The 16,847-nt window shown below is 38.3% G+C and overlaps 1 protein-coding gene and 1 non-coding gene across 2 annotated transcripts; both read left to right on the top strand.

Annotated features, from left to right (window-relative positions):
- Nucleotides 1-409: 409 nt before the first annotated feature.
- TRNAA-AGC (transfer RNA alanine (anticodon AGC)) lies at nt 410-482 on the top strand. The gene has a single exon. It is a non-coding gene; the product is annotated as a tRNA-Ala (tRNA).
- Nucleotides 483-7,649: 7,167 nt separating this feature from the next.
- On the top strand, nt 7,650-15,792 carry LOC149073052 (uncharacterized). The gene is made up of 3 exons (XM_089246669.1): nt 7,650-7,892; nt 12,640-12,994; nt 15,161-15,792. The coding sequence occupies exons 1-3, from the start codon at nt 7,881-7,883 to the stop codon at nt 15,604-15,606; spliced, it is 813 nt and encodes a 270-aa protein (XP_089102795.1). The 5' UTR covers nt 7,650-7,880; the 3' UTR covers nt 15,607-15,792.
- The last annotated feature ends 1,055 nt before the right edge of the window (nt 15,793-16,847 follow it).

The following is a 16,847-nucleotide window of genomic DNA, read 5'->3' as shown; positions in this document are numbered from 1 at the left end:
TGCTGGAGCGCGCACCGCATCCCCGGGCCAGACCACGACCTCCTATATAACCTAGGTTATCTAGGTGGTCGTGGCCAGACACCACTGGTGGCAAAAGTTGGTAGGAAGTGGGGTGGCTTGGGCATGTGCAGCAAATACAAGTTTACACCTATTTCATTCGGATTTTTTTTTCAAATTACTGTACTGTATATTCTTTTATTTCTAGAAAATCATTTTATGTCTTCAAATCGCTGCAGTAGTTGATTATTGAAAGATATTATTTAAGAAACGTGGTGAAAAGGAATGGCCCTCGAATTACTTTATGAGTGTCCTTGTTTCTATCAAAAGTAGTTTCGCTTTCCCTAGGTGAAAATTTTCAGTTTACCTTAGGGCTCGGGATGGCATCCTAAATAAGACCGTTGGCATCATCGGGGGCGTAGCTCAGATGGTAGAGCGCTCGCTTAGCATGCGAGAGGTACCGGGATCGATACCCGGCGCCTCCACAACGGGTTCTTTTTTTTCCCCCCTTGTGTGGTCGTATTTTTTCTTGAGTTTCACATAAAATTAATGAAATCAATGCATTTCAAATTCCAGTTGAGGAATGAAACCTTTTTCATCAATGTCGGGAAAAATTAAATGATATAATGATAATTATCTCCGGATTATACGGAAATGCATATAATCAGGGTATGCAAATGCATATTTTAGCGCTTTTCATAGTCAGCTGGGCCTGTTTTTCGCATATGCCCAGAGCCAAAAAATTTTCAGGACCCCAAAAATGGCTGTTTTGTATTTTAGGCAATGCCCCTTTCCATGCCTCTAAAAAAAAAAAGAGCTCCCAAAAATTCATATTGGCCCAGGGAACGAACTTACGAGGAACAGGCCCTGATAGTGCGCATGTAAATGCATAAAATCACCGAAATTTTAGAAATAAGTGTTTTTCCATCGCTGACATTATACCAATGTTTACAAGATGATTTTTAATTTTTCATTCTTCAAATTTTATCAAATTTCTTTAATGTTGTGAAGAAAAAATATTCTACCATTGAGTATTATTCTTTTTAGGGCATATTTTTAAGTAATTTTAAATGCATATTGTTAGGTACTTTTAAATGCATATTTTTAGGTACTTTTAAATGCATATTTTTCGGCACATTTAATGAATATTTTTCACCGTTACATTTAATGAATATTTTTAGGTACATTTCAATGCATGTTATTAGGTACTTTTTAAATGCATATTTTTAGGTATTTTTTTAAATGCATATTTTTAGGTACTTTTTTAAATTCACTAATTTTTTTACCTCATTATCTCAACATATTTAAATGAAGATTTATCTTTACTTTTACAGCATATTTCGACGTTTTTTAAACCATATTAAAGCATTTTAGTGCATATTTTGCCATTTTTTTAGCGCATATAATCCGGGCTCATGATCATCAGTTCTTTTTTATCAGCTATTAATAATATACTATAATCATAATTATCAGTTCGTATTCGATGATAAGTCAAACAAAAGCAGACCTAATATCGTTTGTGCTGCCATCTGTCCAAATTATAAAACACTTTTAGCTTTATATTCATTTTTCTCTCCCGCTTTACAGACCGTTAAATATAGTTAGGATGAGAGACCATAGGTCCCGTATTTACTGAGAGAGACCCAGTTTTTTTCTGTCTTTCTGGCTGTTACGACTTTTTCGCCAAAATGTTCCGTTTTTTCACGTATTTTCAACGAAGCCAGATTGGATTTTTCTTCTTCAAATCAACGATTAACATTATCTTCTCAACTCAGAAATTACATTACTATAATTACGACTACAAATTCATCTGACATATTTGCCTTTTTTTTCTAATTCACTGCAATTTGAAGTGGCACTTATTTTCTCTCAATTGCAACTTTTCTGTGATTTTAGCATGAGTTGGCAATTTTGCTTACTTTTGGCATAATTTTTGGCAATAATTGGCAATGTCCCATATTTAAGTTTAGGGAATCGAACCCACAACTTTCGGTATGCCAATATAGTGGAACTTGGAATTTTGTATAATTTGATCACTTACAAACTCCCCTTGAGTTTTCTATCTAATTTTGTGTTAAAACTTATTGTTTTATTTCTAAATTTTTTGAATTCTCCCGATGATTTTTTTTTTTTTGGATGAGCAAATTTAGTTTGGAAAAATTCTAAAAGAAGCCCCAGATTTCTGATTTTCTCGATCAAGTTGTTTAACAGCAAATTTTTAGACAAATTAAAAGTTTGGAAATTCTTTTTTCCTCTCCTCTGTTTATTGATAATTGCCCATTTTAACATTGTTCAGCTGGGGTGAATCGAGACTGCGCACGATTATGCTTTTCAACCATAGGCTGAGATAGACGTGAAAGTCTGGGGGAAGGGGGTCAATTCATATGTACGCATATACAGTAGTCTCCACCTTTGACGCTGGGAGGGCAATGCCCTCTCCCCCGTATCTTCACCCATGTTTCAAGCTATAAACAGAGGAGGATTTATGGCTTTGCCGAGTGTGGGCTACACGAATTTTGCCGCCACCGAATTTTGTTAACCACCGATTGAGGACCACTGCTCTAGGCAGTACCTGAACTAGAGGGGGAGGGGGCAACTGCCCCAAGCAGCAAAATTTAAGGGATAGCAGTTTTAGGTGGGTTATGCAGAGGACACTGTTATAAAATTACCTAATTTTAAAGTTGTGGGGTGACAAAATCATGTTTGCCAAGGGCGGCAAAAATCGTAGTTACGGCCCTGGCTCTAGATCATCCAGGTCATTCACTGACCTGGTCCCTCGCTCTGTAGATCATTGCTTCTGGTTATTCACATGCTTGCTCACGCTCCACGTCACTCTTCTGCTCACTCACGGGTTTGCAAACTCTCTAGGTCACTTTTTTAGTCACTCACTGGCCTAGTTCTTAGCTGCCTGGGCAGAGGTGGATTTACAGAGGGTTACACAAATTCCGTCGCCCTTCTCCCATTCCACTATGGCCAATCATACCTTAAATTTGCCGCAATGGGCTATAGCCCGCGAAGCCCCCCCCCCCCCGTAAATACGCCACTGCCTATAGATCAAGGTGTAATATACGAAATCTGAATTTTTTTGTCGTCATTAAGATTATGGAAACTATCGGAATGTTCAGATCGTAATTTTTTAGTGAAAGTAATATATTCCCTTGATAGCATAAGAAAGCAAAATTTTGGTAAGCAACATTTTGGAAACAGTTTCTTAACGGATGACCATGAACTGTATCCGTAAATCAGGCTTTAAACATGGTCAAGAAATTCAGCACTGATGCTGAGATGTAACAGCTAAGATCAATATTATTATAATTATAAATTATCAAAATTTGGGAAGCAGTTTCGTATAGCCCATGATAAAACTCATCCTATGTGAATGTTGATGATTAAGTTGCAATTTGTAGTATTTTACAGATCCAGGATAGATTAATTGGATAATTCGAACTTTTTTCCAGTGACTTTGGACTTCGAATTAATCAAGTTTCACTGCATTACGTGAGCACCAATGGGAACGGGGTTCATCTTTGCTAACTTTTGATCACAAGATGGAGAGAGGGATTTGAATGATGATTGCTGAAACAATTGGGTAAAAAATATAAAAATGGTAATAAATTTTATCGAAGAAAATCGAATTTAACATCAGTCGAGTCAGGACATACACTCAGTGGCGAAAAAATTAGGAGCATCCCTCACTCAAACATCGACTCGTCCCTGCAGCACGTGCGCTGACGTAATAAACCGGATTTGCTGATAAAAAACTTTCTCCTGGTCAGAAGCACCAGTTAACGTTGGATTGTCTGTTCATGAGAAAAACAAGAGATTTGAGTGACTTTGAACGCGGTATGATTGTTGGCTCCAGAAGGGGTGGTCCCAGTATCTCCGAAGCCGATAAATTTCTTGGCTTTTCTCGTACAACACTATCTCGAGCCTTCAAAGAATGGCAGCTAAACTAAAAACTTCGAGCGAAAAGAGGGATAGTAGGCGGAAATCGCTTGTGAACGAAAGTGGTGCCAGGTGCCTGACACGCATTGTGTGCAGCAACAGAAGAGCTATGATGCAATAAATAGCAGCGCAATACAACTTAGGATCATTACAAAACATATCCGTACGCTCTACAAGACGGATCTTAAAACTAATTGGTTTTAATAGCCGGCGGCCAACAAGAGTCCCTTTGATTTCGCTGCAAAACCGAAGAAAATGGATCTTTTTGGGCTAGAGAATGTCGAAGTAGGACACTTGATGAATGAAAGAAGGTTGTCTGGTCTGACGAGTCAAGATTTCTTTTAAAAGACGTTGATGGCAGGATCCGTGTGTGCCGCAAGAAGCACGAAGCCATGCATCCAGTATGTCGCATGACAACTGTTCAAGCGGGTGACGGCGGAATCACTATCTGGGGAGCATTTTCCAGGTATAATCTTGGTCTCTTATTTCCGCCACTATGGTGGTCGAGTGGTCGTAGTGACAGACTCGCATCGCGAGGACCAGGGTTCGGACCCCACCGTCTCATTAATGATGATCGGCTGAAGTTGGTTTTTTGTGGCTCCCAACTTCGAGACGTTAATGCGAGCCGATCATCCCTTTAAAAAGTCTCGCCACAGAGAGCAACAGACCTACAAACGGTACAAATGTAATTCAATCATTACACTTCACTCACTTCACTTCTGAAATATAGATGGCAGCGCTGAAAAATCAAGCACAACACTACTTTTACACTTCCGGCAAAACTCACTAGGTAGTAAATCCCCCATAGATGGCGATAGACTTGAGTTGTGCTCGGTAACAAAGAGAGAAAGAAAGGAAGGTTCCTTGGTGGCTCCGAAACACCACCTCTTAATCTAAGGGAATTAAAAGCTTACATTTCGTTGGCATGGGCTAATATTCCTCCTCAACGGTTTCAGCAACTTGTAGAGTCCATGGCTAGAAGAATGACTGCTGTCATCAAAGCCAGAGGAGGTCCCACACGATATTAGTGGCGAGTAGCAGGGTGTTCCTAATTTTTTGGCCACTGGGTGTATAAGTTTTAATATTATAGTTCTGCCAAACCTGGGGAATGAAAATTGAAGAGGTTCTTATATGGCTGGGAATTCCTTATGTAAAAATCTACCTGGACAAATATAAAAAAGAAACTTTTACGCATAATAGTGATTTTTTTTTCACTCACAAAAATCCAGCGGTAAAATAAAAGATTGTGATGGTAACCTGAAACCATATTACTGGTTTCAGGTTACCATCTTACATAGGTAGGACCATATTACTGGTTACTGAAACCATATTACATAGGTAGGAGTATGGCATTTTCCTGGCGAACACCATTGATCCTAGAGGCATATTTTTGCAGTATGTTATATCTGAATTATTTTTTTGGTTAACAACATTCTTTTGGTATGTTATATCCACAGTGTGTGTTTTAAGTAGGGTGTGTTACAACAGAGGTAAAAATATACCATGAAAAGAATACCATGCATGCAAATGTAACCTGAAGAAGAAGAAATCGTATGCAAATATGCGTCACAATGAATAAAAGGCGTGGACTCAGTATTACTAAAGTGTGCCATTACCCAGTACGTTACAACTGTTAGAACGGTTGCACGCTGGAATAACTTCACAGGGCTGGCTTCCACGCCTTTTATTCACTGTGACGCAGATTTGCATACGGTTTCTTCTTCTTCCCCAGGTTATATTTGCATGCATGGTGTTCTTTTTCTCCCGATAAATTTCAAGAGGAATGCCATTTTAACGTTTGCGGAGCAGCCGTTTCGAAACGCGCTAGCGCGTTTGTGTTTCATGTTAGACCATGCATTCTTTCTGAATCACCCTGTATATCAAGTTCCAATGAAATACGTCCACCATAACGGGCGCTACATAGATCAGAGTAGTGTCAGCATAATTCAACTGACACTACTTCAACGTATGTAGCGTCCGTTGTGGTGGACGTATTTCATTAGCACTTGTTATATACGTTATTGGGACCATGAGAAAAAGATATACAATAAAAAGTAATACTTTTTCACCTGGTGGTAAAATATTGGACTAATTTTTTATTGAATCTTTTTCCCCATGGTCCGTATATCCTTTATACCAGGTTTCATCAAAATACTTCCATCAGAATGGGCGCTACATACGTCTGAGTAGTGTCAGTTTATTTATAACCACCCTTTAACTTTCGATTAATCTGTAGAAAGTGAAGTAAAAATTGTTTTAAAATTCGAATATTGAATTTGACCGTGTAGTGTCTCTTCTAATTTATTTTTTTGTTTCAAGAAAGCGCACGAATACGCAGCGAATTTTTGCATTTATGGAAGCTCAAAATATGCCCTCTTTAAGTTGACCAAAGAAATTTTGTCCGAAACAGGCCAGAGTTATAACAAAATACTTCGTGTTTCAGAAAAATTCATGCTCAAAATTTTAAAAGTTACATCATCACATTCAAAATTTAGTAGATCAGGTAAAAAGAATGCTAGATCAATATAATGATCATTGGCGTATTTGCACATATGTGCTCAAAGTTCCTCAACCATGAAAACCCGGATACTTTGTCTTAAAAGTTCCGGAAAAGGGCTAATATTTGCGAGAACTGACACGCGCAATTTCTAACCACCGAGTTCAACTAGCCAAAACATGCATCCGTGTGGCCAAACCCCGACGGATAGGAAGAAATCAATATTACCAAAAAATGACTATTCAGCTAAAACTAAAATTTAAAGGATTGTATGATATGCTCATAAGTTACATTCAAATCTGTTGATGTACGTGTGAATTTTTGGAAATTTCATTCTGTATTTCGTCTATAAAGGACTGTAATTAGACATATATATGTAATAGACATTAGGTTTTAGTTCATAATCTCGGCAATATACAGCAGAATATCATATTAAAATTTCGTAGTGATACAATGAATTAGATTTTTAGAAATCGCGTTTCACACTCAAGTAAAATGTCAAAGATAGCATTCTTCGTTTAACGCGTTCAAAGTTTTTAATCACGGATTATTTGTATGTAAAAACGCAACACTAAAATGGACGTAACTTCAGCTCTGAGGGTCTGTAAACAAAACAAGGCCTGTTTGGGAATCACAAAGAAAATAGGGCTTTCATATAAAATATAAAAAATCTATATTTTCTTCTAAAATGAAGTTTTCAACGTAGTCGGATACCTAATGTTATTTAATAAATATGATTATAACAATATTTTATATTTTTGACGCAAAATATCCGATTTTAAATCGTTCTAGTACCACTTTAAAGCACACAGCATTCCTAATTTAGAAATGTCAAATTGCTTTAAGGGTGGTTTAAATTACAATTTCATTGCCAACAATGTCTGGGTTAAGAGTGAAAGAAAAAATAAGTACTATTACATTATTATTATGAATTATATGTTTGGATATATACCAATATAAGTGGGTTACTTTCATTTCTTATGGTAATTGACCGTTTTTTGTTTTGTTTTTTAGTATAATTTATATGATTCGCATTTGCTTCATATCCGTGAGAACCCCGTAGGCTTGGGTGTGAGTACATTGAATATTATACGATTTTCTTTTTTATTCTTAAATTGTCGGGTCGAGTTCGGGTCGAGATTGTGGTCAGAACTGGTCGTAAATCAGAGCGATGACCTAAAACGAAGAAAGCGAAGTATGGATGAGGCCGAGGTGCATCGCCAGCCAAAGAGAAAGTCTTTCAATTTTTCTCTCGATTTAGGCATCTTTTTTTCACACGCGATTCTCTGGGAAAGCGGAAAAACCCTCTTTTTGAGAAAAACTGCATTGTTTACGGTATTTTCACCCGTAATTATTGACGGATACTCCACCAATTGTTACAGGAATGCTTGGAAATTATTCTTAGTATTTTTTCTCTCTGTTACAACCGAAGACCGAAAATATGAAAGGATCCGTAAGTTTGCATACATTTTATTTTTCATAATAACCATTCAATTCTTAATTTTCCTTCAATATATCAGTTAGTTCATTTTTAATCACATCCAAGCTCAAAAAAAGCTCTCTTACGTCTAATCTAAAATCATTAATTTATCACTTTTTTTGTGGACATCTTTTTCAGCCACCTCGCCGGGCAATTTGCCTGCTATGGCCTTTGTGTTTGTATTTATATTTGTATAATTATATAAATGTATGTTTTTGACTGAAATAATGTGCAATATCTCACATCGTAGTATTTATTCATATTATTTCAAAATCAAAAACATTCTTTTTGATTCGATGGTGTTTGATTCTTACTGTAATTTGTGATATTATAATACAGCCTATATACAAACGATTATTTTAAAAATATCATATAAATAACTCTTAAGCTGATACTGATTTTACCTTGAGCTGAGGACCTAGGCTAAGATTCTTTGGCGATTTTCTAGGCAGATATTTTAGCTGTCCGGTCTTCTAATATTGATTTTTAAGTAAATTTATATCGTAAAAGGAATCAAAAATATTCATATCCCTAGGGCCCTTCAGACTTATACCCTGTCTGCCTCTTCCTTGTGGGGGCAACATGGATTTTAAAATTTTATTCAAAGTTGTCTAAAGAAGGACTATATACATAAGACAAAGACGTGGGATATCTGTGGTAAAAGAGAAAATAATCTTAAGATGTCATCTCTTTACTAGTCCATTATGAACATGGCATAGATTTGCTATTGAAACTTGCTAAATTTTACCTTGACCGTCTCATCGGATGAGTATCATACTAGGTCATGAAGATACAAAGAAATGCATGAATTGACTTAAGTATTCGTGTTTCGTGGTACTACTAGGAGAATATGCCTTTCATTTACAAAAAGGTCGCATAATTTTTGCTGGGATTGTTTTATTTTATTCATTTGTAACCTTGGGTCGAGCCTGATCAGCGATTCAAATGCAAATTTGTTTCTCCTGCGTAATTTTGTAATTATCATTGTTAGGTTTGGTTTTCATCAAACCGAGAAGGTGACCAAATTGTAAAAATACAACATTACTGACTGTAACTAATACAGTCAGTAATGTTGTATTTCTATTAAATGTCTGAAAATCTATTAAATCTTATATATAGAAGTCGGACTTGAATGGACCAGGAGTGGCCAACTTTTTTATATCCGAACCAATATTATGATCAGTGGCAGCGTTGCGGACCACACATTTTTATAACTCAAATTCAGAAAAACTCCACATGATATCACGTTAAGGGGCCGTTCAAGTATTACGTAAGCAAATTTTCAGCCATTCTTGACCCCTTCCCTTGTCAGCAAAACTCTGACCCCCCCCCTTGTCAGCAAAATTTCGTCATCAGCTCTGCCCCTCTCAATCCTAACGAATATTGGTCGGATCAGAGACGTACACGGGGGGGGGGGGGGGCATAGGGGGACTCGTTTGCCCCCCTCAACGATCAAAAATTTATTTTTTTAAATTGAAATTTCGGAAAAAAATACCTTTATATTTTAATTATAATCAATTTCTGTTAATTTCAATGTTATTTGAAAAAAGGCTATGAACTCAAAATTGTTATAAAGTTGTTTTTAATGGAACAGTTCGCCGGACGAAACTATGTTGGCAGGTGTGGTGGCCCGGTCTTCTCAGACGGTCGTTGTTTCGGCATCTGAAGTTGCACGGAAGGTGCGGAAGGGCGGATGAATACGATTACTTCACCAGGGGAGGTGACACTGACGGAGCGGTCCGCCGGACGGCACTATGTTGGCAGGTGATGTGGCCCGGTCTTCTTAGACGGTCGTTGTTTCGGCATCTCCTCGGAGCTGAGGAGGGGGAAGCGGCGCAAACGCCACGCAGTCAGTCGAGAGCCCGTCTTCGCTCTCTTCTCAACAAAATTTATCTATAATAAATTCATCGTGACCCACCTCTATAAGCCATATAATGATAAATCGCATAAAGGCCCTTGGCCTGCGGACCAAATATGGCCCTGGGGGTTATCTGATGTGGCCTGCTTTCCTCAAACCTAATTTTGTAAAAATGAACTAAGCGGCACATTTACAGATCGCTTAAGTGACCCGTGGTACAATTCCAGAGCATTTGAGCGGCCCGTGGCACATTTTCAGATCACTTAAATGACCCAGGACACAGTCCCAGAACACCTAAGCGATCCGTGACAAATTTAGAGATCCCTTGAGTGACGTATGACATAGTTTTAGAGCACTGAAGTGGCCCCCGATGCGGTTCTACATCACTCAACTTACCCGCGGCACATTCTCGGATTATTTAAGTGATTCGCGGCATATAATTATGGATCACTTGAATGATGCGTGGCACAGTTCCAGAGCACTTAAGCGGCCCAGACACATTTCCAGACCACTTGGATCCGCGAAACGTTTAGAGATCACTAAAGTGGCTCGGTAGGCACTTATCAATAAGGGAGAATTTTACTTCAAGTGCCCACAAACTATCGAAAGGTTTTTCTCGTTTTTGGTGCAGCGAGTAAGATGTCATTAAGAATATTTCATATTTTCATAAAGGGCGGTTGATGACGTAAGCATTATCCAAAACCCCTCTCTCCCTTGTCATCAAAAGTCAGCAAATCGGAACCCCCCCCCCACCCCCCATCCATGCTGACGTAATACTTGAATGGCCCCTAATGGCCCTAATGGTTTTGTGTACGCCAGGGCAGTAGCTATGATTTTTACCAACCGGGGCAAACATGATTTTGCCGCCCTACAACTTTAAAATTCGATAATTTTATAACGGTGTCCTTTGTTACCACCTAAAATTGCCGCCCCCTAAATTTTGCAGCCCGGGGCAATTGTCCTCTCTGCCCCCTCTAGTTCTGGCCCTGATGTACACTCATACTCAGAATGGAATTTACGGGCGAAGAAATAACATAGAACAACGAAGAAAAAGTATAGTGGAGGCGTACGGTGCTTGTATGCTAATGATATTTTTCCCATCTGACATACATTTTTTGATAGAGCACCGGTTCGCATTTGCTCCTCAAAGATATGGGAAACGATTTCAGCTGGCAATGCGGAGATGGAACCGCCACTTTGGTGATCTAGTGGCCATAGTGACGGACTCGCATCGCGATGATCCGGGTTCGAACCCCACTGACGCCACAGCAGTGGTCGGCTAAAGTTAGTTTTCTGTGGTTCCCAACTTAAAGGTTCGAATGTGAGCCGATCTCCGCGTTAAAAAGTCCCACCACAAAGAGCAACAGGCCTACAACGCTACAGATATTCAGTCATTACACTTCACTCACAATTTGAAGTATAGATGGCAGCACTGAAAAATCAGAACACTAGATGCTCACTCAGACTGTTAGGTACACACACTTTGTTCCAGACTCTGTCACGAAGCTGGACTGGAAGGGATGTCGGCAACGAGATAAGTTCAGTGGCAGAGTCCTGGTGTTCTTTTATCCATGCCGAGATAGAACCCGAGCTTGATGGAAATCAACGTTCAGTCGACGACTCATGATCGTGAAAAGTACCGGTCAACATTGGGAAGAGTGATTTTTAAGCCGAATAAACGTATTGATTTACTCTATTTTGCTTTGAGAATGGTCTTACTATCAAGCTGAAAAGCGCGGCCATACCCTCCGAGGGTACTGGGAGTAAGAAAACATGTGATGGCACCCTTGTAAAAGATGAACCGATGCCAAACGGACCAGGCAGACAATTAAGTGAGAATATGAAAGCATTTGGGGCCAGGCACAATAACCCTATATACTATGCAGAAACATGTAGCGACTCCTGTGCTTCCATGAATCTTTCCGAATTCTTCGCGGAACGAGATTTGCAATCCATATGCTTAATTACTTCCTTCTATAGTCAGAATATCGAAGGTTCTATTTTATGAAGTGCCAGCCCGGAGCAACGGGGATGTCCAAAAATGGATGATGCGATGTCTAGATAGGAATGCTCTTCCATTTTTGATAAAAATAATTATTATCTCCAGGTGTGTTCTCTCTTGGTCTCGGGGACACAACTTCACGTCCATTCGTGTCCACTCGTGTCCAACTCATGGCCACTCGTGTCGAGAACAGCAATCGCAAAAATTACACAGCTTGGCTTATGAGACTTTTCCTATACTTTTAATACACTATACTTTACAGATCTACCACCAAATAACAACCACTTTTCATACATTTGGACCATTTTGAGTAAGTCTTCTGAAACGACTTTGAATAGTTTCTACAGTCCAGAATGTCGGGCTTATATAAAACTGGCATCAATGCACAAGTATCTTGATTGGAGAGGTGTATATTGCATCAAATGGTTCTTATTTTGATTGATAAAAGTCACTCACACCAGAGTTACTGTTTTTTGGGAAGTTTCGCCCCCACCCTGATCAAACATTTTAGGTGGAAAAACCTAATAGTATTCTATATATATGATTTTTTTGTACTTTACATAACTTTAATGGCTAAAAAAATAAATATGGCTAGTGTAAGGATGTTTGTAGCCGGGCCGTAGCCAGAAATGTATTTCGGAGGGGGACGACTAGTATTTCGGGGGGGGGGGAGACCAAAGTGATAGAAAAATAGATTAACCATATTGTTCCATAAAATTCAGTCATTTTCTAATGTTTCGGGAAGGACTGGTTCCCCCTTTCACTAGTCTTGTTATAATCACAGTCTTTGGTCATCTTGCCTATTATTCTATATATAACTCATTGTTTTCATACAAGAAATACGCACGCTTCTCTTGCAGGTAATAACTATCTTGGCTCTTCTATGTGGCGTTGTTCAAGGATTTTATCTTTATGAAATCTTCGAAGAGAGCAACCACCACGAAGAACTCGTAGCATCGAGCCAAAAACAAGTCGAAACATACTCCTCGCATCAAAAAAACGGAGGACCTCGTCAGTCACATGGAATACGAACTGTCTCGAGCTCTACCTATACCAGAAGAACGAATAAACCACACGAAGTTCATCATGGAAAGCGAACCAGATTTCATGAGAGCTCTGGTGACAGCTATGGTCAGAGCTTCCAAAATTTGTTCAGATCTAGAGGAGGATATTCCGAATCGTATAACGAAGGAAAGAAACTGCCGCAAGTGCCAGGTAAGGCGTTTGAAGACTACACACACATGCTCTTGTTATTTTAATAGTCACGTGGGTTGTAGGAGCTTCATTATATCTCCAAGCCTATCAATATCCTACGTATTCTTCCTTATTTAATGTCTATGACGGAGATATAGAAATTTATCTTTCTACGTTGTATACTTGAAGGAGTTTCATCCTAGGCCAGGTGAAGTCAATTAAGTAGAAAAAAAATCCCAGTAAGTCTACATATTTTACGACTCATACCTACGAGAATAACTCCTGAAGCGGTAGTGCCCACAAACATACAAGCTGTAGCTATGTTTATCAATCAAAATCGAAATGATACCTATCAGGAGAGATTAAGTCGATTTTGTACGTTGGATCACCTGCAGGGCAAGAATTAGTTTAGTTGATTACTGGAAGTAATTAAAGTACACGCAGGGCAAAAACTACGGGAGGGCAGGTATTCTGGTGTTCCCATGCTCTGAACCAAGAACGGCGCCAAGTTCACTATTTGTTTGTCCAGAATTACAAAGAGGGGGTGCTTAGATGTATACTTGCCCCGGGAGATATAGGACAATTTTTGTTTCTAGTTGCGGCCCTGATTACACGAAATAAACAGTACGAGCGCTTACAGCTGACATTGACTAAGAGCGACTGAGGTCGCCCACTGAAGCTGAAAGCAGATCTGTATACATTACACATTTTGCAACTGTGCATAAGTTTGTTTGAATGGAATATTTTGAAAAAGTATGTGGAGTTTCATCCTTAGAACTAACTTCGAAACTATAAACTTTTGGAATGGCCTACATATAATTGTTTAGGTGTAATACACAGGGAATCTTGTAAGTGCTAGCAAGGCCTTTATCTCTACGACCGTCCGTCGAAGAGGTATGATTCCAGTTTAAAAAATGCTCAAATGCGTTCAAAAATGATTGAAACCTTGTACCAGTTTTCAGAGTGAATATACAGTGTGTAACAAAATAAAAAATCTACATTTTTATACGGTCTCCCCAGTGCTCTAATTTCAAGTTAGAACGTTTATGCCTTGTCTCTCCTGATGCCAACAAAAAAAATTCGTTTCTAAGTGAATTTTCACAGAGATATTCGAATTCGAAAAACGGAAGAAATTTGGGAAAGAACAGCGTTAAATGCGGGTAAAACGGGTTTTCCGCATTTAACACACTTACAGAACACCTTGTATATGTCATTTGAAATACATCTCAAAAACTTTATGGGCTATTACTCTAAAAAAATGTCACCTACGTTTATGCATACTTGATCAGCACAGAATAATTTATAGCTAACCACAAAAATTCGATACCCTTTCAACTTTATTTTTTATTTCGGAAACGAAATTAGCACACAAGAATCTCAAGAATAAGCATAAAGGCTCACGCCACAGCGCGTAAAATAAGGAAGGCAGGGTCGTGACACCAGTGGTGTAGATGGTAGCATGCTTGCCCGGTATGCAAGAGGCCCTGAGTTCGTGTCCCGGCGGGGACACGATGACTTTTCTTTCCGAGTTCACCTCAGCATAATATCCAGAAAATATCTGTTTCCTTGACATAAGAACAAAGTTACTGAGACATAACTTTAGTGTAAATACGGTATTATCATTCTTAAAGAAACTATTTTAAGGGTCAAACAAATCCGACAATATACGTGAGAAAGGCACGTGAAATTTTCAAGGACTACTTCTATTGACTATGACTCTCAAAGGTGTTAGATTGGTGCACATGTGGATCTAAAAAAACATTACTATTACTTCACCATGAAAACCGTCAAAGTTCATCTAGATCTTGAAATAGAAATTTGTATTTTAAAATTAATTTCAGTAAAATTATTCACGAACGATAAGTTGTTGTCTTGGGTAACACAATGAGATAACAACTGAAATGCAATTCAAAGGTGTAAAATGGATAACTTGATTGTGCATAATTTAGTCAACAAGCTTATAACACTCTCACAAATGATTAATTATATTATCTTTATGATTTAATGATTGTTTCGATTTTCGTCTTATACTGCAACTACAAAGAAATGAGTAGCGCGTATGACAATATTGGCCTCTCAAGAGAAATTACTTAAGAAAATCATCTTGAGAATGCAATAATGCCTCGTAAAAATAATTCATTGCTCAAAACTTATGTCGAATGATTTTGTTCATTTACTTCTTTTTAGTTCCGTACCGGACGCCGACTGTGGTCCAGAATGCAAGAAATAATGTAAACCGAATAGTTTCTGCCAACGTGCATACTCAACAACAAAATTCAGGACACGGAAATCCAAATACTTTAGGGAGACAAATTCAAAACAACGTATATGGTCAGAGAAACTTCATAAATCATCAACAACATTTCGGTAACCCAGGAGGACAAAGTTACCTCGGCTCTCCCGTAAACTTCGACGAACTTATCAGGAAAAGCCATGGGTCTCATCAAGGATTTTACGGACCATCTGTGCAACATCAAAGAGCTTACGGTGTTGAGAAAGTGTTGAATGGCTCTAATAATTACGGTCGCAGTCGCGAGCTGGGGTACGTGAAAGCTTACGGTTCTGGAAACACTCATGCTGACATCGTTGGAGATCTCAGTCATACTTTTAATGATTTATTGAAAGGACTGTAATTTGAAAACAAGTGCTTTCTTTCATTGCGATTTGAAGTTTCAACCATCTAGCAAAGAATGTTATGAACAGTAAGGGATTGAAGCGATTTGTATTCACTGAAAAAAGATTTTCATGCGAAAATTCTAGTGCTGAGCATTATTTAACCAGATTGGTTGAGCATTAAAAAATAAATATATATTTTTCATAATACAAGCGTGATTAGTTCTAACTACGTACAATAAAAGTCCGTTATAACGACAGTTCACAAACAGAGGGAAGATTGTCGTTATAATGGACTTCTCGTTATAAGCGAATTTTAGTTTTTTTTGGACTCTAGAAACATAAATTTTGGGAAAACGAACTAGATAAATTTAATTTTTTTTTCCTTTTATTTTGAACTACTTTTGCTGAAATATGCATGTAGAGTTAATTGCTCATACAAACACGACGTATGCATACAGGGGGGCGTTCCCCCCCCCCCCCCCGAGCCGAGATTATAGTGTTACTTTGCAGGGAAAAACGTAACTTCCCCCCAGAAGAAAGAAATTTTGAAACCCTTCCTCCACCTTTGAGAAAGTCCTGTGTACGCCTATGTGCATACACAATGTTAAATTGTGTAGCAAAAGGAAAAAACGAAGTGATGAAAGCCCGAATTTTTTCGTGATTTCACTATTTTTCTCACATTTGAACAAAAGTTGAAGTTTCGTTTCGATTGATAAACCTTTTCTGTTTCTCCCCATTGCAAAAAAAAAAAAAATAAAATAAAAAATCGGAGACCATCTCACTCATGCAATTTTGCGTATAAAAAAAGCCTATTATCTGGCAGCGAAAAACAACTTACGACAGATAAAATGATTAAAACCTGTTTGCCTTGTGTCCAGTTTTGGACGATTCCAAGAAAGGAGGGGAAGGAGGAAAGAATTATTCCAGGGAAATAACGACGATGTCAAAACCAGAGGTCATATACCACCTACTCAACCAACACACCTACAGATAAAATTTTGTGTTTTTCGACCTCCTATATACATAACAAGAAGATAAGATACAGCATATGGTCCTCTTATCTTACAGGGAGGTACTGAAATGTCCTGTTATAAACGCCTATGAATAGGGTGAAGATATTTAAAAAGAAAATATATTTTATAATACACCTAAAAAGAAAGAAGAGAAAAACATGCTTTTCGAGAATTTCCGTTGTCGTTATAGCGAATGTGTTCTGATTTTCATCTATGAACAACTCGCTATAAGTGAATATTTTTTG

This window comes from Pholcus phalangioides, unplaced genomic scaffold, assembly GCF_987345545.1.
Source record: "Pholcus phalangioides strain wild (caught in Gottingen) unplaced genomic scaffold, Ppha-v1.0 ptg000017l_1, whole genome shotgun sequence".
NCBI classification, from domain to species: Eukaryota; Metazoa; Arthropoda; class Arachnida; order Araneae; family Pholcidae; genus Pholcus; species Pholcus phalangioides.
The sequence above is the reverse complement of the archived record's forward strand: the minus strand, read 5'-3'. Positions and strand labels throughout refer to the sequence as shown.